This window comes from Mesitornis unicolor, unplaced genomic scaffold (assembly GCF_000695765.1).
Source record: "Mesitornis unicolor isolate BGI_N332 unplaced genomic scaffold, ASM69576v1 scaffold849, whole genome shotgun sequence".
Lineage (NCBI taxonomy): Eukaryota > Metazoa > Chordata > Aves > Mesitornithiformes > Mesitornithidae > Mesitornis > Mesitornis unicolor.
In genome coordinates this window covers 60,667-87,048 of record NW_010206343.1, presented here as the reverse complement: position 1 = coordinate 87,048, position 26,382 = coordinate 60,667, and the positions used below count along the sequence as shown (strand labels likewise).

The 26,382-nt window shown below is 43.0% G+C and overlaps 1 protein-coding gene across 1 annotated transcript in view; it reads left to right on the top strand.

Annotated features, from left to right (window-relative positions):
* Nucleotides 1–26,382, top strand: part of MDGA2 (MAM domain containing glycosylphosphatidylinositol anchor 2) — a gene marked incomplete at its 5' end in the record, with an annotated part of 91,538 nt that overhangs the window by 34,507 nt on the left and 30,649 nt on the right. Inside the window, one exon of the mRNA XM_010191697.1 lies at nt 17,432–17,580. Coding sequence (XP_010189999.1) covers nt 17,432–17,580 — 149 coding nt within the window. The remainder of the gene's footprint in view (nt 1–17,431; nt 17,581–26,382) is intronic.

Here is a 26,382-nt window from a genome sequence, read left to right as displayed (position 1 = left end):
TGCACAACCCCAAAATGCCAGGATTTTGTCAACGAACTGTTTTCACTCTACAGTGGGGTTTTTTGTCAGTGTGAAGGTAGCTTCCCAAGCAAGTAACTCAGAGGCTGAACTGTTTATGTGTTAGCTGGAAGACGTGGCAATGCCTCTGATGTCCTCTCTGTTCTGTCCATCATGGAACGATTGACCAGTCAGGTTTTTTGGTAGTGGCTTTTGGATGAGTACAGTGAAATGGACACATAAGGAAAGCTCATTGGCACGTGTGGAAGTAGAAACATAGGCACCAAGAATAATCTTCATACCTAAAATATTTCAGAGTAGTTCTCCTAAACTACCAAAAGATTAACTGGTGAGTTGAAAACAATTACTCACTTTTTTTTAGTAAGGTGTATGCATGCATAGTTTAAATGAGTATTCTTATTACTTTGGTGAAGTTTAAAGGTATAAAAGCCCATTCTGTTTTTCCTGTAGCCCCATCTCTTCGCACACTCTCAGCTTAAGGGGGCCATCTATACTACTTGGTAATCATAACTGAAGGGCAAAACCAGGTCCCTGGCAGAAATACAGAAACATAAGATTTTGACTCATTTGAGGTGTGTGCCAATTCATTTTATGCTCATTTCTAAACCAAAATACAAACCAGAACTGAAGCAAACCCCCATGGCGTGAGTATTCCTCCACTGAAACGCTGCTGTCCTCCCCCACCAAAAGGGCAGCTTCTGCCAAACAGACCCACGAGCTTCACACATGCGCAAGTGGGGGGTAATAATATGATTTTATGCTCTAATTCTTTGTCTGGAGAGCCTTGCAGTAATCATGCTGTTCTCACGAGCTAGCCGGGAGCATCCAGCCAGTGGTCCAAGGGAACCTACCCCTGTTTGAGGATGGTGCTCCTGTAGTCCAGGCTCCTTGGCTCTTTGCTTGGAGACGTTGAAGGCTGTTATCTTCTCTTTATCATAGTTACCATATCTTGTTGATATGAAGACATTCAGTGTGGCCAAATGGGCTCCACAACTTCCCAGGAGAGGAGGGGGCCAGAGTCCTGCTCCATTCCCCGCATCCTTTGGGATGGATGTACCTGCCCATGCGGAAAATACCCAACCCCTCACATCATCCACTGCTGCCTGGTGATGACTTAAAGGAAGGCATCTACTCAAAATCTAATTAGGCTCAAGAGTCATAAAACCATAAGTCCATGTACTGAGTCCTGTCCCTCACCCTCTCTCATTAATAGGAATATTTCCAGTTGTACTTTTCAGGCTTAAAACTGTTTTTTTTTCTTCTTCTGCTGATGTCCTCAATAAATTTGCAGGGACATTGACTGCATAGCTGGCCATCCTGGGTCAATCAGCACAAGGTGCCAATGAAAAATGAAATATGGAAAAATACTTTTCCTCTTTTCCTATTCTACACCATGAAGGATTTCTCTATTTGCAACACTAAAACGCCTTTGGTTGGGATAAAAAGTGTATGCATTTCAAGTGGTTGTGTCCTTTTAATTTTAAAAATCGGAACAGGATGGTAAATGAGAGTCACAGGCATGGTACTGGGGTGTGTTAGAGACAGTGGATGGTCCTTTAGGAGGCTTATATGGGAAAGGCAAGTGCTGTGCTGGAAATACAGACATTTTCTTTTCTTAGAATAAATCAAATATTCTCCTTGGTAGATACACTTCTGTTCCTCTTATGCACATTTCCCTCAGTGGGAATTAAGGAATTATATTTGCTATGTTCTTTTAAATATTTATCTTTTTCTTTTAATATGTGACATTTTCCCTCCAAACCGTTTACTGTCGATATTTTTGGCAGGGTAAAACCCTGGTTCGCCTGAAGTCTAAAGAAAACTGATCCACTTTGGTGAATTCAAAATCTGTCGTGTAGAGTCGGTACCAGAGGGCTTGAGATTTGGTATTTTGTGGTTTTTTGTAACCAAATCTTCCCTGTTTATACTTTGTACTTCTCCAATCTCACGATATCTCCCCAATGCCTTCTTGCATCCATCCTCTGTGTCCTCTCTGTTCGAGCAAGTCCCTGCACAAGGCTGCGGGAGCCCTGCAGCAATGTGCTAGTGCCCGTTAGCTGCCTGCCATTAATTTTTAATCTAAAGATCTTCTCCTCAGTGTTATTATTCCTGTTTGTTTATTTCAGCTTCTTTATTTTGCTCTTGAGTTTTGTTTTTTTTTTGTCATTTTATCGTCTGAATGTGGAGCAGGGGTGGTTGTTGCAGCTGGGTGCCCCAGGGGCTGCTGCTGAAGGGTAGCACAGGGCGGGTCTTTGCCAGCTTTATTTAATTTCTTAATTTCACTGTTTTCTCCCTTAGAGTAGTTCTTAGGCACTTGATATCCTTTCCCTCCGGCTTAAACCAAATTTAGTACTCAAACAATGCAAGACACAGCAGGATGGAGAAGGGTGGACTGCGGGAGGTCACCCTCTTGTCTCCCTGCTCCTGCCTGTCTCATCCTCTCCATTCTCCACACACAGCCCACGCTGGCTTCAAAACATGGAGGAAAAAAGTCAGATGAGGTCAAAGAATGTCCACACAAATACACTAACAACGGCCGCAAAAATCTCCTAAAACAGCTGACTTGTGCTGTCAGGTTGCTCCTGTCCTGATTTCCATTGCAATTCTGTGCTCCAGCTGCTCCCTGCCCTCAATCCTCTATTTTACCTCTTTTGAGTGTGAGACCAATTATTTATTTTTCTATTTCATTATCCTGTCATAAAAATTACATTCAATAGAACAATTTACTATTACTCGGTAGGTTTAGACAAGACATTAGGCAGAAATTCCTCCTTGTTATGGTGGTGAGCACTGGCCCAGGTTGCCCAGAGAAGCTGTGGGTGCCCCCTCCCTGGCAGTGCCCAAGGCCAGGTTGGACGGGGCTTTGAGCAGCCTGGGCTGGTGGAGGTGTCCCTGCACATGGGGGGTGGGACTGGGGAGCTGTGAGGTCCCTTCCCACCCAAACCAGTCTATGATCCTATGCATCATCTGAGGATATTTCTGAAACCAAAACAATGCTTGGACTTTCTGCCTGAATTTGTGCGGGTCGTTTGTGCCTGACTGCTGGCTCCAGCCCATGGAGCACAAACCTCCTTATTGCTTTTAGATCCTTCATCTGTCTCCGGATTGGCCATGACATTTTCCTGAACTGCTCAGATACTCGTGGTAGCTTGGCTCTGGGTCGCAGGGTGGTGCACTCCTGCCTGTCAGCAGGCTCTCGGATACTTTGCTTTAATGGCCAATTTTCCGATGGTTATCCTTTTGAAACTGCCGGAGTGCGAGGCTGAGACTGAGGTCTGATTCCCTTCGCTCTTTATCGTCTTCTCTTGGGTCGTGTTATTGAAAGCTTCGGATTGAATTTTCATCTCCTTACTGCTGATTTACAGCCTGAACAAAGATGCTATCACACTGATGTCTGGTTTTGAAAATTGCTTTAAAACCATGCAAAAGTGGAGAACAGTGCATATTTTTTTCTTCTTTTTTTGTCCTTTTTTAAAATTTTATTTTATTTTAAAGATTCAATGCCAGCAAGACCAGCTGTCTTATTTTCATGGCTGTCAGCAAGTGCCGAGCCTGTTGACTTCATGGGATTTGTGAGTGCTTGGCAGCTCAGGGAAGTGAAGCCACTCACCAATGCCAGGTCTGGTCCAGCCCAGCTTGTCCTCCTGAGTGGGACTTGCTGGAAGAAACTGGTGCAACACTGGTTTGGAGATACCTATGCACTATTTTATGTCTCTTGTGAGACAGTTGAGCTGTAGGAATTGTGTCACTGCTCACATCTTGTGTTCAGGTAAGAATCCTCCTGAAACAACTGTGTCAATGCCTGGGTCTGGATGTATCTGTTCCCCAGAGAGTAAATGCACTTTTAAAAATATAAAATCACAGAATCATTAGGTTGGAAAAGCCTTCTAAGATCATCAAGTCCAAACGGCAACCCAACCCCACCATGGCCACTAAACCATGTCCCCAAGTGCCACATCCACAAAGTTTTTTAACCCCTCCAGGGATGATGACTCCACCACTGCCCTGGGCAGCCCCTTCCAATGCTTGACCACTCTTTCAGTGAAGAAACTTTTCCTCGGATCAAATCTAACTCTCCCCTGGCTCAAAATATCATAGTGACAGAGGGACAATTTCTTCCTTGTGCTTTACTGAAGAGTCCTGGCCATGGTCAAACCGTGTTTGCAAGCCAGTGGGCTATCTGAGGTGTCTTTGGTGCAGCCAGGACAGCCAATGGGAAACATGTGGGTCAAACAAACTCAAACATTTGCACCACTTTCCATCCAATTTGGTGACTGCTTAAACCATTAAATTCCAGGTGCACCACCTTTGCCCATTTATGCTTTGATCTTGAGAAAGTCAAGTTTCAGCGCACTGCAGAAATTCAGGGTCTGTCACTACAATATTATCAGCCCCATATTTTTTTTGAAAAATTACCAAGTTCAAAGAAAACCAATCAAAACAACTTCTTTAGTGCAGTACCACATAGTTTATTTCCTCAACTGCAGAATTCATCTTTGTGCTAATCTAAATAATTTATATGAATCCAGAAATGAGGTCCTATTAAATCTTTTTAAACATGGTTATTTTTTCCTTCAATCAGTTTTGTGGCCTCTAAGAATCTGTGTGTTCTCTGGGAAGAGACCTCTGGACACAGGGATGTTACTTTCTGGAGCAGAGGGTTGGATGAGTGGCAGAGTTATTTGTTTAATCATCCTGAAATACAGAAGAAGGATTGCGGATGAAAAAATATCTCATGAAATAGATCCAGGACGATCAACAGGTTCAGGGCTTCATTTTAAGAAGGGCATGGCCATGGAGCACATCTGTCATGGGAAGTGCAATGGCGATAGGAGGTTGAGCATGCCCTAACACCTCTGTCACTCTAGTTCAAGTACCATATGCAACGGAGAAAAAAAATCAGCAAGAGAGGGTGAGAGTTTCTCCACCTTCATCCCACCTTCTCCTCAAAGCCAACTCAATGTACATCATAGCATGGGAATTAGCTTATTACAGAGCTCAGATAAAGAGAGAAAGGGGAGGCAGCAGCACCTTTCCTCATCAGACAAACTTTCCTCTTTTCCAGGTTGAGTGTTCTGGACCTTGTCCTTTGGATCTTGTCTTTGACATCAAATTGTCTCAAGATTCAGTTTTTATGAGAAAAAGCAGAGAGAAACATCAATTTGTGTTTGATTTCAATCAAAATTTGCTTTTCTTTTTCAGTCAAAATTAGAATCAACAGTAAGACATTCAGTTAATCCTTGTGCTTAACTCTGTGCAGCTCTTTTCAATATGCCAGTTCCTTTATTGCCTCTTTTATTGTGGTTCAACTCCACTGTTCGCATGTGTAGTGGTGTTGGGGAGGGTAGATTTAGGTGCTGTCCTCTCCTGTTGAGAAGCATCATTGACTCTCAGGTGGCCACATCACCCACACAAGGGATGTCCTGGGATGGCTCCTGCTGCCTTTACAGTGGGCTTTCACCTCTCTGCAACTTTATAGACCAAAAAATAGCCCCAAGCCTCCCATGAGGAGGTTTCTGAGAAGCAACTGAGGACTGAGTTTATCATCCCCATCCCTCCAACAAGGTAGGCAGTGATGGTGGCACAAGGAGCCCTATCCTCAGTGCATGAACAGCTGCTAAATGACATCTTACGGTGTTTTAAAGCCTCTGTTTCCTCTCTACATTAAAAAAAAACCCAAATGAACAGTCAGATGGCAGCAAGGATGTTAAATGAGTTCACTGGGCTCAGCTGTACCCTGAGTCAGTGATCATTTAGCAGAACAGCAGAGCAAGATGCCAAATCCCGCTGTCCCCAAAGCCCTGCACGACGCTGGGGGCATTTGCTTCTTCCCTCTCCCCGCTATTTCTCTGTTTCCTTTCAAATTGGAGGTCACAGGGTACAGATTTTTCTGCCCAGCTGAGGGATGTTTCAGATTTCCCATCACTTATGGGAAATGTTAGCAGCTGCATTGAGGTAGGATGGGAGGGATGTCCCCATTCTGTCTGATGACAGGGACTGAGCAGCCTTGAAGTCTCTTGGCTTTTGATCCCAGCCTAATTCCTTACAGAATCATGCCAAAAAGGAAACAAAATTGTTTAAATGATCTGAACTGAACTTTTTTGAATACCAAAAAATGGTGTAAAAACACTGAAGGTATGCTGAAGATTTTTGTGCCTTTTTTTACCTCAGTATAACAAAATAATGTAAGACAATTCCAAGCCTCTGGCAGACTAAAACCAATCAATGTAAGATATAATCTTAATAGAGGAGAAATTTTTTTGGCACTAAGAAGATACAGACAAAACATCTTCAGACCTTAGTGTGTCCCAGTATAGACAAGTCATAAGACATAATTCATGAGCTGTTAATAAGGCTGTTTTCTGACCAAAGAAAATGATCTTTCCTAAGCTGTCTTCAGCCTGTCTTTTTTACAGTTAGAAATTGAGAATTAGTTACAAAAATGCACTTATGTATGCCTATGCGGCAGGGCTGGCTGGAGAAGCGATGCTGTTTTTCAAGGCACCTCCTGCCAAAAATGACTGAACTGCTCCAGAGTCTGGGCAACTCAGACACAATTTAACCCACTTGAAACAGAAACAGTACAGATTGACACAGAAGCGTGGCAGGAAAGAGAGGTAATAGGGAAAAAAGTGAGAAATAAAGTAAATTGGATGTTCATGACCTAAAATCCTGTTTGAAACCACACTTCACCTTTGGATAATGTACTTAACTTTCCTGGAATAGTGCAGCCAAACTCATGGGGGTTGCTACAGCCCTGATGTTTCAGCAGAATAAGAGTCAGTTTAAATTAATTAAACTCCTCGGGGACCTTTTGTCCACTCTGTATCATTGACTTTGCTGTAGTGAGACCCAAGGCCGCTTTAGCAGTCATGTGTTTTACTGAACCGTGAGCTCTGACCTCAGGGATGCACTCCTGCCCATCATCCGGAGCACGAAACAACCCTACCCCTTCTCTGGCTGCTAGTGTTTGATGAGAAAAATAATCTGTGTAAATTATCCAACAAGCCTTGGCATTAGCAAGAACAGCCCAAGACTGAAGATGGTTTTCAGTGGCATGACTCCTGTCTTGTAGACCGTGTTTTGAGGAGTGTCTGGATACAGCTGCCTCGCTGGCAGAGAGTCTTTGAGTGCAGCTGAACCTCTGAAGTGTCAGAATCCAGCAATTCAGATTTAAAGTTTAAATTTTATCTGAGCACACAGAAATTTTAAGTAACACACTTATTTTGTTGGGTTGTAACATACTTAAGTATGTAACATACTTAACATACATAAGTAACATACTTATTTTGTTTTTTCTGCCTGGTTCTAAAGCTGCATAACCATTATGAGAAATCATCAGCTTGTGATGGGTAACAGCAGCTTACCCCTCAACTTTGAGCATAAACTGCTTTTTCTTTTTTTTACTGTTTTTTGTGGTTAAAGTGGTTGCAAGTGCCTGTGTGCTGCCTGTGGAGGCTGCCATGTTCACAAGGGGCGTCCCGGTGGCTCTGCAGGACGTGGAGGTGCTTTGCAGGTCTGGTGGTGTTGGGAATGGCAGTGTCTTGATGGATGGTGGTGGGAAATCATCACAGGGATGTTGAGGTGCTTGACATCACCGACAGTTCAGTGTGTCATTTTCCCTTTTTTCAGTACAAATAAATATATCACAGGCTGGGTCCTTCTGGCCTGGAGGAGAAAGCTCTGGGTGTTGGTGAGGAGCTGGGAGTTTGGGATGGGACCTTGAGGACCTGTGTGGAACTGAGGCTCCTTTAGCACCCTGTGCTGTTGGATTTAGTGATGGAGAGAGCTGGTGGAATGAGCACTTTGAATTACTGTTGGCATTAGTTTCTTTCTTTATGAAGACACCCATACAAACTACCCGTAAATCCTGGCTGTCTGTCGCGCTGTTTCTCTGAGGAAGATCTGATTACAAGCTGACTATAAGTTATTAGCTATAAGTTATTAGCTTTCCAGTAAGTCTAAATGAATGTTACAGACTATAAACTGACTATATAAATTACAGTCTCTCATGTAAAGCTTAACGATGGTTGCAGTAACATTTATAACTTTCCCAAGGACAGGAGAAATTTTCTTACTGTGTCACTGATTACAATAGTAATCTCTTACCCCAATTTCATGTCTCAAGTCGAACTGGTAGTGTAGTATTTTATTTTTTCCACCTACTTGATGTCTTTGGTTTGAAACTTGAAGCTCTTTCCCATGCACCTTGTCCCCTTGCGACCATCACCTCATGATTTTAACTAGTCAGTGCTTAATTCAGAAACACATGCAAAAATGTCAGAATAAGTCATTAATTTACTGTGCAGGTGGTGAGGCCCTGGCCCAGGTTGCCCAGAGAAGCTGTGGGTGCTTCCTCCCTGGCAGTGCCCAAGGCCAGGTTGGACGGGGCTTTGAGCAGCCTGGGCTGGTGGAGGTGTCCCTGCCCATGGGGGGTTGGACTGGAGGTCTGTGAGGTCCCTTCCCACCCAGAACATTATTATAACTCCATGATAATCTCCCTGCTCGTTTAAATATTTCTCAAGTTTGTCAATCTAGGGACAGTCATGGATGGCTCGGAGCTGTAGGAAGTGAAAAAATATCCAAAGACCATATGTCACCTACATTATAACCTGTGTGGTCTTAAAATTCCTACTGAAGTATCACTGCCATTTTAAAAAATGGTTTTCATTCATCTGCTGGGCACAGCGGGTGTTTGATTTTAATTAAAGACCTTGGAGGCCGTGGAGATTATAACAGTGCTACTGAGCCCAGAGCGACTCCTGAAAACCCATGGCAGGAAAGACCATTTCCAAGGCATGCAGAGCATCGATGTTGTTTTGTTTCCCGCTGACATGGCTCCTGCTGGTGGAGAATCTGAATTTCAGAGGAGCTTTGCCAGCCCCCTTGGAAGCAGATTGTGGCCTTGCCCCACATGCTTGACCAGAGCACTTTAAACTGCAGGTGGTCAAATACAAAAGAAAGTTCTTGCTGTGTTAACAGGGGTTTTTTTTCCCCAGTCTCTTGGTCCAAAGCCCAGTAAAGGCAGTGGACTCTGAGCCAGAGGCTGCCTTCTTGACACTTAATTCCCAAACTCGGCAGAATTTGGAAATTTGGGGTATTTACTTCTCACAGGTCATCAGTGGAGCAGGCAGTGCCAAATGTGACCTTTCAGCAAAGGTGACAAGGTGTTATTACTGGATCTCAACTGTGCTTTTCCTGTCATTAAACAAGAAGAGAAGAATGAAGTTAATTAATCCCATCCTGAGGCTGAAGTGTCTAATTTGAGGAGTGGAGGGAGGGGTTATCTAAGGCTTTTCACTGTGCTTCAGACATACTAATTTTTTAATGCAATTCTGCCCTAGGGAAAGAAGGGAAATAAAGTTAGTTCATCCAAAAAAGGCAAGGATTGTGAATGCAGCAGTGAATTGCACCACTTGAGAATCTTTTATTTCATAGAATCCTAGAATGTGTTGGGTTCGAAGGGACCTTTAAAGATCACCTGGTACAACCCCATATTTGCATGTACCGTTTGGGTTTGGTCATGTTTCTCTGTATTGCTGCTTGAAACCCATGGCAAGACCTGACCAGCCTGGCCTGGTTCTCCCTTTGCTGTGCAATGAAGCCAATAATGAAGGAAATTCAAGTGCTGAGTAGGGTCCTGGATATGTGTCTCTGATTTTTGGCAATGACCAGTAGCATGTGCTGGGTGTGAGCCTGGAGCCCAGAGCAGAGCCATTGCCATCTCTTGCCTCTTGGTCAAGCAGAACTGTAGGTGACTCCTGAGCTGGGATCAGTCTGCACTTGTGGATGTGGCCTCCATGTCTGGGCTCATTCTGATATCTGAACTCATTCTGATGTCCTTTTTGCCCTCCTTGGTTTGCAGTGTTGCGGGATGCTGGAGTCTGGACCCATGTGAAGGAGGTGAGCTGCTCCCAGACAACCCCAGTGCAGCATCACCGATGTCTCTGCTTTGGCAGTATATCCTGGGCTGTTTCAAAGCAGCCTCCGGAGACTGATAATTGAGAGTAAATACATCCCTTCCTGTGGACCACAGGATGCTCTGTGTAGCTAGAATTAAATGATAATTTTGCAGTAGAGAGCTCTTGATAGCTGGGCTGTAGGGTACAGGTCTATGTCTGTGGCCATCAGTGACACCAGGAGTTGGAGAATGTGCAGCTGCCTCCCTGGATGATGGAAATCCTTGAGTATGCGATGCTCTGGGCTGCTGATGGTTATTTTATTTTGAATAAACTGAACAATGAGTGATCTAGGCAGAAAGAAGACGAACATCCCTTCGACGGGCTGGCTGCTCTGTTGCTGGTATGTGCTCCACATGCGTGTGAAGAATATGCCCAAGTTAACATTGGAGCTGAATGAGGCCCTCCCCATGAAGAAACATGCCCACGGTGGTTGCTGCAAATAATTTCAGGGTTATTTCCATCTCACAGAGGCTGAAGAAACTGCACTAAAGAGTGTTTAGCATCACCACTGCAGGGCTGACCTCGGGAGTGCCCAAGGAGGAGTAAAAAAATCCACATTTCAATACTGCTGGTGGGAAGCAGGGGCAATTCATTCACTGGTTGGCATTTTCTTTTGTTTCTTCCTCCGAAATGCTTCTTTGCTGATGCGATGTGAGGGTGTCACGTGTTGGTCCTGGGATGGATGAGAGCAGCCACGAGCTGTTGTGTTTACCAGGAGCCGGTAAATCATTTATCAAGTTATCATTTACAATTTTGCAGCAGCATCCTGCTCTCTGCATGACACTGCTTTCCCATCCTGGTTTATTGGGTCTTTAGCACTCAGGGGCGAGCAATGCTGCTTTCCCCATCCACATCTGCAGATCCCAGAAGATTTCTGCAGAGTTCACTTCGGTAAAATACCTTCTCCTCTTCCGCCACCTCCTCCTCCTCCAGCAGTTTTCTGCTGAGCTGCATTTCATCTCTCTTTTGTAACCAGTCTCCAGTCAGGCACAGACATGCATCTGCAAATAAACACGCACACATATGTATAGGGTATATGTAAGTGTGTGCATATGTCTATTATGACCAATTTATATGTATACATACACATATATGTGCATGTGGGCTTGCAGAAAGCTGGTTGATAAAAAAGATGCTCTGTGTGCCTGAATCAGCCAATCTCAGAGACCGTTTTAAATCAGATTTATTCATCCCTCAAAATGTCATCGCACAGGTCACGTTTTATCATGACCCGTTTGAAAGGAAATCCAAACACATTGCACCGTCTTATGAACCTAATTTCAAATCGTATTGAAGCTTTTTATCAACAAACACGAACATATTAGGCCCAAACAAATTGAAACAAAACTTGGCCACGCATTGTGTTTAGTTCTGGGTGAGGTCTGACGCGAAAAGGGACATTTTTTTGCCGCGATTCCTGTGTCGGAAGGAGGAGGAATTGCAGCGCTCTTCCAGGGCTCAGCCAGTAGATGTCACGGTTGGTTATCGCTGACGAGGTGGGTGATGCCGTCCGGGGCGAGGACAGGGGAACCAGAGAGAAACGGGGAGAAATTGGACACATGGAGAAGGCACTCCAGGGATGAAAGGAATAGCGTCATCCATGGCATAAACTTATATTGGTGTAAGCATTAACTGGGGTGTTGGTTTACTGGTTCAAAGCAGACCTGGAATGGGAGGCCCTTAAATAATTTGGGATGGGTAAAATGTACATATAATGTACATAAATGTACATATACATTTACATTTGTGCTTCAATTAGGCATTTGACAGTTCAGTTTGATTCCTGAATCAGTCCTTTCCTGCAAGTTGCAGTATGTTAGCAAATCTGTGTATCCCTTGGGAAGAGACTGGAAAGATGCTTGGAACTTTCACTGGGGACAGGCTTCTACTGGGAAATGTGGGAAAATTCCCCTGTGGTACCATCCATGAACCTAGTTTTGGGCATGTCTGAGTGACTTTTGCAAATGTTGAAGAGGATTCCTTTGTGCGGTTCATCCTGAGCATCAGTCACCTTCCAGCCTGGGCTGGGGATGGATGGGCACAGGCAGTCAGTGGTGAGCAAAAGCCCAAAAGAGGGATGGAGAGAACTGGGAGGTGTGGGATTACAGCTGCAGGATTGGGACCATGTTGGGAGGAGGAGCAGATCCAGGAGAAGACATATGTTTCCTTTCACATATGCAAATAAAGAACAAAATAACTCCTCTTTCTTATTGAAAATCCTTCATAAAATATATATCCTGCAATAAAACACAGCACAGTAATGGGCAGCGTTTTTCATAAACTCTGTGTCTCCCCGTATTTTACACAGCTAAATATATTGTTTTGTTTAGGATTTATAGTCTTCATGCATTTTAAAGATAGAAAGGTCTGGAGCTGGATGTGCCAAAAGGGGAAGCATTTGTAAATCTCTCGATTTTATTTTATTTTTCCCTAAATGTTTATAGCTGCTGTTACAAAGTGCAGGACACTCTGATCATCACTTATACATGAACTCATGTTCATGAAAAGCTAAAGTGCATACGCACCAGCAACATGGAAGCGGGATGGCAGTGATGCCACATTCCCGAGCCATCTAACACCAAGCAAATTTGAAGAAATAGATAAGGAAGATAAGGGGAACATAAACAGACAATGAGAGGAAATAACTCCTTTAGTGCTGTGCCGGTCTGCTAAAGCTGTCACCGTCACTGGGGCTGTGCCTGTGCAGTCACTACTGATTGTTTCTGCATGACAAGCTGGCGTAAACGCTAACCCGGTTATTCCCAATCTCCATCTGGGGTATGTAATCAGCTGCTATAATTAGGGAGCGAGCAACGTTGTTCAGTTTATTGCCGTTGTTTGAAATCAGGGGGTTGTGTTTGCGCTCATTGCAATTTAAATTTGTGGGGCACGTTTGTGATTTTGTGCGTTCCTTTGGAAACGATGTGCTGGCAACTGAAACAAAACAAGTCTTTTAGGATGTTATTTTATTTTGCTAAATTTCTCAGGGATAAATGACTGAGTGATGTGAAAAGAACCATGGGAAGGTCTCCTGTGCCTGGTCAAGGAGTTTCTCTAATAAGTTCCAGTTCAGGGCCCCTCTGAGTGAGTGCATCAACCCACTTCTTCTCTTCAGGACGGTACTTCAGCATCTGCTCAGATAGCAGTGGTGCAACGAGACGTAGCATGAATTTACCAGTAAGCAGTCAAATTGACTTTTCTTTCTTTGCTTCTTTTCTATGGATCAGTCCCGTATTGTCTTTCATGCCACTTTTGAACTTACACTAGCAGAGTCAGTAGATGGTATTTTGGGTGTGCTGCCTGGGGGAGCTCAGATGCGCAGCAGATGCTGATGGCTGCAGAGCCTGGCTCTGTGAGCGAGGGGGTGCTGCTGGGGCACTGCATTTGTTCTGCAACACATGGACGTCTTTTCTGGAGACAACCAAACCCCTGGACATGTTCCTGGATGATCTCTGGATGACCCTGCTCTGGCAGGGGTTGTACTGGGTCATCTCCAGAGGTCCCTTCCCACCCCTCCATGCTGTGAGTCTGTGACTCGCTGTGATGCTACAACACTGGGGCTGGTGACAGATGATGCTTGTTCCTTTTCCTGATCCCGTCTCAAATTCATTATGAAATAAGTAATTACTGAGACGAGGCTTGTGACTTGATGACTCTTATCCATCACAAAATAATGATGTTTTAATGCTGCCTGCTGTAGGATGCTCTCTAATACTGGTGATCTGCTGTCACCTCATCCATACATCAGAGAAGCATGCGTGTCTGATTGTGGTTTGGTCAGCTGCTGCACTGAAAATGAAAACCTAATTATTGTGTAGAAACGTGGATAAACACATCATATCAGTTATACTCAAACAAGCAATACCTTCTTGTGCATTAGTGAGGAAGTCCAGCTGTAACCCATGCGGTGCTGGCCAGTATTTCTGTAAATGAAGAGCAGAAGTGGTGTTTTGGTTGCTGGGATTATTTTTCTTTGTCCTGTGCTGACTTGGGGAGGGAGATAAAAAGATCCTGAGCAAACCCTTGTGTGCCCAGGGGTGCAGTGAACCATATTTGATAATTATAGGCTTCATACACAGATGCATTCAGGTTGATGGATCTACAGCAACAAATGCAGCAGGATTTGTAATGGTGCTGCTCATGCTAGGTCATCTCTACAAGTGTGCCAGCAAGGAATTCACACTTTATTTTAGCTGTGCAGCCTTCAAACACAGACATTTGGTCTGTCTGTTTATGTATTTTTGTCTTGTGCCAGTCCAGATAAGCAAAACTGTAATTGGTATTACCTCTCCTTACACCCTCCCACCATGCCCACACAGGCAGTCCCAACCGGCTTTATTTTGCACTTTCTGCATATTCAGAAGGTGGAAAAAAAAAAGAAATGCTCTGCTAGAAAACAAACAATATACTCCACATCACACTGAGTCATGTATCCCCTCCCTGGCAGAGCCCCAAGCATCACAGTCAGTCAGATCCTAGCAGTGCGAGCACAGAGCGAGGGATTAATTAAAACCAGTACATGTTAATGGAGCTCGATACTCGACTTCAGATTGCCTTAACAGACACCAAAAATATCATGGCATCAAACTGTCCTCCCTGGAGACCTGCTGGAGCTGCACGTCAGGGATACAGTGCTCCTGGATCCATGGAGGCTGCCTGCAGAAGCTGCCGTTAGCCCTTGACCTCTGGCCATGGTACAGTGACCATGACATGCTGCTCCTCTTCCCAGCACCCTCTTGAGGACCGAGAAGATTTTCACTGATTTCCCTGATGTATCTGACTCAGCACAGGCCTGGGATCCCTCCCAGTGCACCAAAATCCCCTTCGGTGGGCAATAGAGGAGTGCTTAGGTGGACGTGGCTGTATGAAGAAAGTCAGGTTGAGGTAGAGCTGGCAGCCCCAAGGGGTGCCCAGTTGAGGTATGAGGTCAGCAGCCCCATACGCTATGTGCTTGAGACATCTCTGCAGGTGGGGAGTGTGCAGTGACCTCTTCCAAGCATGGCTATGGCTCGAAGCTGCAGATGGTTTCCTCCACGAAAGCTGCTGCCTTCCCAAATTCAAGCCATGCTTAGCCAAGGGTTGTTGCTAGGTCTCTTGCACTCTTCATCATCTATTTCTGTAGTAGAGGATAATCTCCTCTGGCCAGCATCACCTCTGGAAGCAGCACGGTTGGGTGGTGGCAAGCTCGGGGTGTTTGGAGTCAAAGCAAACGGTTGCGGTGATGGGGTCCTGCCACGTCCAGGCAAATTGCCTTCAGGTCTCATAGCTCCTCCAAAGGCGACGTCTGCTTTTGATGTGCTCTAAAACCCAGCCCAGCTTTCTTTTATGGCTGAAGTTCACAAGTTAAGGTCTTAATGTTGTGCTGTTAAATTTTCAGCATCTCCATTTGCAGCAGAAAGCCCTTCTGTTTGGAGGGATTTGGAATAATGCAGCTCTTCATGAGCCCTCATTATTTCTCAAAAGGTGACTGTGTTGTTCAAGTGCCCATATTGTGACAAGTGTCTAATTATGGATCCTTGCTGTAGACCCCCAGAGATGCCATTATGTCCACCTGCAGTAGAAGGGGGAAGATAATAATTTGCATTCAGCATGAGCTTTTCTCCATTATTTCTACCGCACATAAATAGGGAAAACAAATCTTATCGACCACTGATCCTCTTTTCATTTATCATACATTTCATTTTTTTAAAAGAGCAGTTTTGCTTTGCTGCTTGTCCTTGGAGTATTGTTGTTTGCTACTTCAGCATTAATATGGTTAATTGAATGTGCATCTTCGTTGGGCAATCGGCAGAAATATCTTGGCTAAAAGAGCTTTTCATCCTTTGAACAGAAAAACAAGGCTGGAGGGGATGACACACCCAAAGAGAAAAGCTTGATCAATAACCACAGGACTGGTGTATATTCACATGATTTTTCCTTTGTCTCTTTTCTTTTTTTATTTTATTTGGTATGCTCTTTTCCCCCTCTTCTCACTACCTTTCTGATGATTGAAATTCTCAGACTTGTAGGTCAAAACACCTCCCCATCAGTCTCTATTTACACCGATAGGTAAGAACAGTTTGGAGGAGAAAGTACCTAAATAAATATGATGTACGTTTTGGCACAAGCTTCTAATATCTGAATTAAAAGAGGGGAGTAATGAATGCTCATAGGTTGACATGAGCAGACACACCACATCTCCCCATGAGGCTGTCCTGTGCTTTTCATTGCATTTCATAATTACTCCCACTGACAAGATCCCTGCAGAAATAGGAGGAGGACAAAAATACAAGCTCTGGAAGCTGGAAAGACCTCATTCTGAGTCTGGTTTTCTCTAATGACGAGCCTCTTTTAGACCTTCACAGGAGGATAACATCTGCAAATGTTTTGTTTTCCTGTGTTTCGTCTCCTCTTTGCATAATTCAGATGACAAAATGTAACGTTTAACACAGCAGAGCCCGGGTTGTGTTTGCCCCTTCCTGTTTCTGATGGCATTAAGCTCAAAGCAAAGAAATCCCAGGGAAAGAAGGCAGGGCAAGGATGGACCTCGTCCATGAGAGGTCCTAGAAACACAGGATGGTTTGGGTGGGAAGGGACCTCAAAGCCCTCCCAGCCCAACCTCCCATGGGTAGGGACAACTCCACCAGCCCAGGCTGCTCCAAGCCCCGTCCAACTAAAGAAAGATCAATGCAAAATGACTTAAGAATAGGAAACTTTCTCTTTGGCATGTACTGGTGTGTGCTCTAACATTGCTTGACTTTCCTTAGGACAAATTTAGTGAAAACAAGCAATGTTTTGTCATGCGTTTGAGAAATCAACCTTAGGTTTTTCATACAAAAACCTGGTGAAACACTTCTGTACCCCGGATGCAGTGTGAGTTGTCATTTCTCTCTGTTGTGCAAATGTTTAGCTAAATAACGCACTGCAATAGCGCGCACGTCTGTGACGTGGCAAAGGACAGCTCATCTGCATTTTCACTGGGGAGGCTGCAGAGGAGACGATGAGGTGGGGGCAATATCCCTCTTGTGTTTCCAGCTCACCAGTGTCATTTCGCATTATTTGTGCCAGGTACCATAGCTGTCACCAAGTGTTTCTCCGCTTGGTTTAGCGCAGCTTGTTTTGATATCTCTATTTTAGTCGGCTGGGCCATGAAACACTCGCGCAGAGACGCTTTGGGGTGCTTCTGCTCACCTTTGCTGGGAGCTTGATTCAGTTTTACCCTCCCCTGCCCACACCTGGGCCATGGAAGTGTGAGGTAATGGTAAAGGGAAACCATTGCCATGAACCCTTTAAAGAAGTGGATGGAGGCAAATCATTCCAAAATGTGCTTCTGGAAGAAGATACTGAACAAAACAACTCAAAACACAGAGGGAGAGGGCGGTTGCTGACTGAGCATCAATGCTTGGCTCCGAAACTGCCTGAGCAGTCTCTGGTTTCTTTGTTTTCCCCATTTTTGCTCCTGTTTCCCACAGGCAAAGCCTATGCTCCCGAGTTCTACTATGACACCTACAACCCTCTGTGGCAGAACAGGCCCCGCGTCTACTCTTACAGCCTCCAGTGGACACAGATGAACCCCAACGCTGTGGACCGCATCCTCGCCTACCGCTTGGGGATCAGGCAGGTGAGGAGAGACGTTCATTTCTGCAGGATGTGCCTCATGAGTGCTGACCCCTGTGAGGGCAGCCAAGCTTTTATTTTGTTTTATTTTGGTTTTGTTTTGGTTTACTTTGTTTCATTTCATATTTCATTTTCCTTAATTTCTTTTAATTTCAGTATTTCTTTATGTCATTTTACTTTTTTTTTTCCTTCCTCTTTTCATCTTCCATGGTCAGAGTTGTTTCTCCTCCTTCTGGAAGGCTTACTGCCATCTTGCAGAATTAGTCCTCTGCCGCTTGCAGATCCTGGAAACTCATTTTCACATTTGCAGAGTGAAAGGCAGAGATTAAAGAGCTGCTCCTCAGAGGGTTTGCAGAGGCTGTGGCTGTAGATATGCTAAAAAGATTACATGAAAGAAATTTGCAGTGAAATTAACCTTTATATCTCTCTGTATGTATCTATATAGCTTTTATTAGATCTCCCATGTAAATAGATCAATATGGGGATAGCTGTAGCTTTCCTACGGAAACACGTGGTGATCCTTGAGGACCCAGACACCTCTTGGCCACATTAAAGCCAATCACACTTCCTCATAGAGTCACTGTGAGCTTTTCAATGGGAATTGGCCCTGTTAAGGAAACCACTTGCAGAGGAATTGTTAAATTACAATAGCCATCCCTGTTAACTTTCCCTTTAACAATTTTAAAATAAAAATATCATCTGTCTTCTTTGAAGGTTATTGCTACAAAGCTGGGGTTTTAATTGTCAATTATAGTGAAAGAACCACTCTGTGCATTGCTTAAACTCTTGATAAATGGCAACACCTCTGCTTGCTCCCGTCTGCAGGGCACAGTGACCTTCTACAGCAAAGCCCAGACAAAACCTCACTATGTTCTAAAGGCAGAAAGTTCTTGGGCCATAACACTCATTCACAATCCTGTCTAGAGTCTGTCCATGCCAAACCCTACAGGCTTGGGTTTTGGTATTTTTAGGCTTGCTCAGGGAAAAATAGATGGTTTGAAAATAATGATCCTTGCTCTGAACATCTCCTTGGCCACCGTGTCTACCTCTAAGCTGTACATTACCCGTTGGGCTGCAGGCTGGCAGTGGAGGCTGGGAGAATTGGAGAAACCACCTCATCTTGTGTTGGGCTGGATTTTTTTTTAGTTTGCTTTTCTTTAAATAACACCACAGTTGATTGTTTTAGAAAATGCATGATGTATGCCTGAAATAATAGTTTGTGTGGGGAGAAAGAGTTTGGGGATTAAGACAGATTCTTGAAGACGTTTATTTTTGAAAATATGAGGGCATAAAGTATTTTGCTATCCCACAGATCTCCTACTGGAGTGAGTTTTGTAAGCTGCAGAATAAATATACAATTTGAGCATGTTATTTATGCGGAGTGGAGAGGGGTTTTTTTGTTTTTGTAAGTTCTGTGGTGGTTGTGGAGTTGCCTGGGACACATCCAGGTAAGGGCTTTGATACCTGCGGGGTGCAGCTCTGCATCGCTCAGAGTTTGTCTCTGCCCGAATCGAACTAATTTGAAATGAAAATGGGTGACTTTTAATACATGTTTATGCAACTGTTTGCATCATTGGGCACAAATCAGTTCTGTTACTGCCAGTACCCAAGAGAAATTATTAAATTAAAAAAGAAGAATTTACTGAAGTAAAAGAATATATAATGAAATTATTGCATTAGGATTTATAGCTTCTTTTTTCCTAATTTCATTTTAATTTACTTTTAATTATCTATTTATATAATTATGTAGAGTTACTTCACTCTAATTTCCTTGACAACACTCTTTGTCAAGCTAATCAAAATATTTTCCTTTCGTCTGTCTGAAGCCACATGTAAAAAGTGATTTAGAGCCTAGTGAGTTGTCCGAACACACTTGTCCATCATTGCAGTAATTCCCCTGGAAATAAGGGTGATAATTAAACTTTTTAATTTTTTTGACATTTACCGATAGTAGCTAGCAGCAGATTTCCTTCCGAACTGTTTGTGTTTAGATAGTTTGTTTGACTCAGCAATGTATTTTTAACTGGGTTTTGCTCCAATTTTTATTTAATGATAAAAGTGGGGCATCCTTTGGGAGTGGCAGCAGCAGAGAGCTGCTGTTGTAAAGTGACCACTCTTAATCTTTATTTTAATCTTCTAAAGCATCACAAAACACCAGGCTGTGTAGTGGGTCAGCGCGTTGGTATCTGCCTCTGATTTGATCATCACCATCGCCTTTATCTGATCAGTAAATTGCTTTTGTATGGATGTGAACATCAGCTCCCAAGCATTACTTCCTCTTCATCTGCCCTCTGCACCATTGCTTCACTCAAGGCCAAATCCAGGCGGTATTTTGGGACTATTTAGTGGATAGCAGGTTTAGGCTTGCTAAATTTTCTGTGGCATTGTTAAAATCTCTAATACTGACAAAATTTTTAATGTCATTTTATAAAAAACAAGTTTTTTTATAAGGCACAGAGTACTTTAGCTCCATTTCTGCATTTGAAAGCAACGCAAAGTCTGTGCTTAATCATGAAACTTCTGAAGGGCAAGGGAATGAATGTGGCAGGGCAGGGACTTCTCTTAAAGAGAAATTGTTCTGCTCACAGTAATTAAATTATACAGCATTATAACAACAGGGAAGTAACTCCACGGATTGGTGTATGGTGAGATTGTAGAGCTGGAGATGTCTCCGTTGTGACCACCTCAGAGTTTTGGAAAGCTGGCAACAGAAACTGTGGAGGGAAATGTCCAGTGCAGGAGGTTTAGTGCAGGAGGAACAGAGATGCTGAAGCACAGGAGTCGTACAATGCAATGAAAATAATTTAGTTCTGGTTACGCAGAGGTCCAAGCAAGAGGTATGAGCTATGTCACCATGGGTGCCTGGAGCAACTAACAGGACCTTCAGGATTCTGGGGTTGCTTTGTACCATCAAAAATAAATGTTTCAAGAACAAAACTAATCCATTTCATAGAAAATTGAAAATCTATAAGAATCACTGCATTTATACATATATTATCTATATGTCTTTCATTAAGATAATTTTATAGCTCTTCCTCCACCTTTTTATTATTCACAGAAGTTTGTTCAGTCGAGTGTCCTGCTGGCACAGCAGTGTGTGATGGACGCTCCCTCCTGGGAGAACCAGACAGGAACAGAAATTATTCAGAGCACTTTGCTTTCTGCTTTAGCCCCGTCACTCCTGTTGTTGCCTTCTGGGGATTTGTTCTGTGCTTAGCATTATTTTTAAACAGGCACGGGCTCTTGTGTTCCTTTTGAGTTGCTGCAGCACGTGGGCAGTGGCTTCCCGGTGCTGGGCTTTAATCGACTTCAAGGATACAGAGCTGCAGTGTCTGCCAAGCTGCTGTGACAGATCATCCAGCTCTTCTTTACTTGAGCAGTGACAAATAACTGGTTAAAATTGAGGTGCTAATTAAATGGCATGGAGTTTCCTTGTTGAGTGAGTGTAAGTACTCATAGCCCTCATGCGTGTCTTGAGCAGACGGCCTAGCTCTGCAGTATTATGGATTATTATGGATTATGGATTTATTATGGATGTGGTCTTCTCCACATGGAGATTTCTGGCTTGTTCACTTAGAAAAAAACCCACATTTAGTTGAGAGATTATAGCAAGGGATGTGGTCTGATTTGCAGTTCTTGTAAGACCAGTCTAGACAATTTTGGCAGGCTAAAAGAGACTTGGAGTGGTTGATTCCTTTCCCGAAAGGAGGAAAGCCCTTGAGGACAATGGATTCAGTCTATGGCCAGTTCTGCTGCTAGCCTTTGCCGTAAAGATTGAGTCAGAAGTTGGCACAGAGATACCATAATATATATTATTTCTACTTCTCTTGGGCCACCAGAGCCAAAGCATTTTGAAAATGCTTATATCTCCCAGTCTCTGATAGATTAGGCAAATTCTTATGCACAGTTTTGAAAAATAAATTTCTACTGATTATGTCTTCAGAAATTCAGAGGTGAAAGTTCTACACGTAGAACATCTTTTTCTGTCAGGTCCTGATAATCTGACTTGGATCCCAAAGATGCTCCTGACTGTAACCAATCCCCCTGGTCAGAGAACGGAGCTGTGCGCCCCCAGAGTTGCTTGGTTTGGAGGCTGTGGGCTGTATTTTAGAGATGCAAACAGAAACACCCCAGGCAGAGCTGGGCACATTCACCTTACCACAAAATGTGGACCGTAGAACTAAACCCCCTTTCTTTACAAAAATTTAGAAAAATCTAGCATATTCATTTGATCCAAGCACTTACTGCCTGCTGGGACTGCCTTGGTTTGATTTTCATTATGTAAGCATAGAGTCCTGGTATTTCATTACTAATTTTAATAACTAATTAATATTAATTTTTTAGTCTGGTTTCTTAAGGAAACAAGACACACGAGGATCCCTTAAGTGCCTGCCTGTGATTTCGGAAGCCAGCTCTTCGTTTTGGTGCGATCTGATGGGGAAGAGAGGTGGGGTGGGCAAGGAGGGTCCCACCAGTGTTGTGAAAGGAGAAAGATGTAATTATGGAAAAAAATTGAAGGCAAGGTTCACATTAATCAGAAAGAAAAGAAAAAATCCATGGACCTGAGGCAGACTGCATGAATTCCCTTGCTTCATCACAAGCTCTGTGGAACCCCCTCCTGGGACACCTTGCATTTTTTGGGCAGTATCTAATCTTTCCCTTGTCTCAGGGATGTCTATACATTTCTCTGCATATATTTATACATTGCGGGAGCCAGACTATTACCAACTCTCCTGCTTGACTTTGGCCAACAGTGGCAAAGTAGTGATTCCCTAAAGGACAAATCCTGAAGCTGTGGCGTTGACAGCACGTGAGCTTTTCATTGCACATTTCCTTTCACCGAAAGAAAAAAGTACTGAATATTCGCTGTATTGCTGGTCTTTGGTAACAAATGGATGTGCTCTTGTGTGGCAAAGAAAGCTGCCGCATCCCTTAGCATCTCCCCTCTGCTCTGGGATGAGCAATTTTGGCAACCTGTATTGCAGTTTTACCTTTGTATTGATCTTAAACTGATAGATTAGGAATTCTAGATGTGTTCTACACACTTGGGTATCTTTTACTGGGCATAGTCTTGCTGTCTTTCACCATAAATTCTGTCCTCACTGAAATAGATATATGTAATTTAGGAAAACAATCACCGTAAAAAATACATTTTGGATTTAAAAAGAAAAAAAAAGAGCAGTGCCATTACCAAACTAAACCAGTTTATGCCCTGCTCTGCTCCCACTCTTGTCTCTGTTCATCCAGCTGAGGTCAGGAAGAATTTGTATTTAAAAAGGCCTGTCCAAATTTTTAGTTGCAGTCGGGAGAGAAGAGATGGTAAATGAGAATTATACTTTGTTTTAAAAATAATGCAGTTGACAGTTCCTTAAACACAGATTTTATTTGCTCCTAGAAGAGGGATGTTCGTAGCTCAATCAGAACATAATGGCCAATGTATATACTAAGTAAGCACTTTCATCAAAATTACAGAAACTATAAATTGTTGGGATGAGAGCGATTTGTCCCCAAAGACAACTACTTCATCCATTCTTTTGCTGTTAGAGAAGTCTTTGTTCTCTGAAACATACATATGTTTAAATTGAATACAAACCATATTGCTTTTCAATAAGCAAATGAGCACCCTACTGCAATGCATCTGTGTTTCAGAGCTGATTGAAAACATCACATTTACATTTTGAGAACGTGATTAAACATCCAGTGGCCATTTCCTTTCCTCTCATGCAGCAATTGTCTTAAGCATTTAAGAAATGTTTTGTTGAAACCGTCATGTCTGACAGTTGAGCTGTTACTTATGGGCAAAAATTTGTTTTTACTTAAAAAGTTAAGCAAAATCAGGATGTTCACTTTCCTCAGAAGTGCTCTTTGGCATCATGCACTTGTCTTACTGCATTATTACTGCTTGATCTATTTATGCAGAGGCTGATGTAGGTTGCTTAAAATGCAGCCTTGTTTTTCCAGTTCATTTACCGAGACAACCTCGCTTCAGCATCGATGAAGCAGCATTGATGAAGTCGTGGAGCTCCATTGTACCATACTTTGAAAGGGTTGGTTTTGTCATCCTGATGGCAGCTACGGTCGTTAATTTGTCACTATTCAATTATTTCATATTAAAAAACTATGGTTGTTCATTAATGGCTTTTAGAAATCACAAGAAAATGAGTTCATTCACTAGTGTGCAGTATCTGTTGTTGGAGATCCATCCAGAGAAGTTTGTAGCACTGTGGGACACTCACTATGTCACCACCAGTGAAATATGTCTTGGGATAGCTACTTTCTTGATCATGGAAATGTGGTTGCTGATATAAGCATGAAATGTTTAGATTAAACTTAGGAACTGAATCTTGGTGCCACTTTGATAATTATAATATACTATATATTTTAAAATAAGAGTCTGCCTATTGCAGATAAACCTGCTGCTTCATTTTTTATTATTTTAGCAATAAAATTGACACCATCGAAACACCTGTTTTGTATCACAGTGCAACTTGGGAGGCTATAAATCCTCCTGCCTGGAGCATTTGTGGGAAAAACAGTGCAGAGTACAGAGAATTTTCGTTTCTCAGGGTCATGGTGCACACAGCCTTTCATTTGTAGCTATCCTGCTCAGGACTTGAAGTGAAGAATGAGTACAACCTTGTGTGTCTTTCCTCATGGTGACTGCATAGTCACCATAGCATGGTCACCGTGCTCCTGAAGGTGCTGACGTCTGCCAAGACGTCTGCACATAAGGAACATTTTTCTGTCTCATTAATAGCTCTCTGAAGAATATTGTGACATAAATGTGTTTCAGCTTTGGATTTGGATTTAGAGACTCGGATTCTTCCCATTTTTTGTAATTTCAAAGCCTCATTGTTTGTGTCCCTGGCCTTCGGAGGTGGCCAGGTCTTCCTTAGTTGCTTTCATTAAACATTTGATAATAAAGTGAAGTTCAGTCACAGAAGGAGGCTGAAGCTCATGAAATAAATAAGCAAACTCATATAGCACAGCATGCATCAGGTTAGTAGCATAGGAAAATTCAGGACTTTGTGCTACAAGGCCATGAAACCCTACATGTTGAGTTGACATGACATTTTCTTGTATGTTTTCAAAGTGCATACAAAATTCATGCTAAACATCAGTCAGAGCATTTCTATGCTCCTAAACATTTACCCAGACAAAACCTCCACTTCTGACCTCACCTCCAAGCTCTTCCTTCGCCAAGCACGTGCCCAGTTTTGACTGAGCGGCTGCAGGTATCTGGGCATCACGTGGAGGTGCTTCCTCTCCATGATTTGTTTGTCACCCCAGACAGATTCAGGAGGTCTTTTACAAGCGATAGCAGTGAATTCCACTTCGCACAAACACTCAGGCAGTGACGATCGAGCGCTTCCAGCTCTCTGATATTGACTGTCAGCAGGATGAAAGCAATTGAAGCCAGTGAGACTTTCCCGGAGCAGACACGAAGGGGCTGCAGCTTTGATCTCCATGGTGGCTGCTCCGCTTCTCAGCGGGTGATGGCCACGTTCCCCACAGTGACCTAGAAAACACATGGCTGCGCTTTAAAGTAATAAAAAGACAACTGGTACCTGTAAACCAGAGAGTGACTTGTTATTTGAAAGATTAAAGATCCTCCTTTGCCTTTATTTCCAGCCCACAGATGTCTGCATCCCAGGCAGTTGGTAATGAGGAAGTCCCTTCAGACAGCCCCGAGCAGGTCACGTCTCTGTACACTTCCTCCTGGTCACCGTTTGGCTTTGTTGTATTTTCAAGGTCTGTTTTCATTCAGCAGTGTGCAGGGTCAGATGTATTCAGAGACATAAAAATGTGCTTATGAAAGGGGTTTCTGTGGAGGTTGCATGGTCGCTGGCTGCAAAATGGAGTTTATCATTTTCTGTCCATGCCATAGCAGAGTTCTCCTGCCTGTGCATGTATATGCATTGAATTTGCCGCAAAGGAGAAAGTGGGGATAAATTTTATTTCTCTTCTGATTAAAGTCATAACTATTATACAGAGTTTTCTCTTTGTCCCTGTGTGTAAGGTTCTTAAAAGCCAAGAAATAACAACAATCTTCCAGCTATGAAATATCCTCAATTACAGCTTACTTAGCAAATAGACTGAAGTGTCCTAATTCATCTCTTGAAAAATGTTTTTATTATCATTCATTTGTATGGAAGGCCAGAAGTCAGTGTATTTTATCTTCAAATTAACAAGTTCTTAGAAGATATTTGTGCTGTATTTTGATTTTACTGTGATGAAAATGACCTCTCTCTTTTCCTGGGTTACAATTTTCACCCTGCCTTTAAAACCTGAGATGGAATACATATTTAAAGAGGACTTAACTCTTGGGTCGTCTGTCTTCCAACTTTCACATACCAGCTTTCCTTAAGTTGTTCCCATCTCTTTCTTCTTCAAATATCAGACCATAAATTTGGACTGTGGACAGATGTTTCTGACATCTGAACCACTCATCCATCAATTTGTAGCCCAGAAAAACTGTGTCTAGAACATTCTGCATCTTTGGCCTCCAAGCTCCTAATTACTAAAGGCTCAGGGACTTTTAGTTTCTTAAAAAAGTAAAAAAAAAAAGAAGAAAAGTTTTGGTGCTTTTATGTGTAGTGCATAAAACCAATTACACAATGTGGTAAACACAAAATAAGTGAAATGAATGGTGGAAGCAAATGATCATTAGTGTAATCCTGCAGGAAGAAAGTCGATTACATGCCTGCTATTGTTCCCGTGGATTAGAAGTTCGCTAAGTGAAAAAGATTGTGCCCACCCTGAAATGTGCTTTAGATGCTGCGTTTCCTAGGCAGAAAAGAGGGAA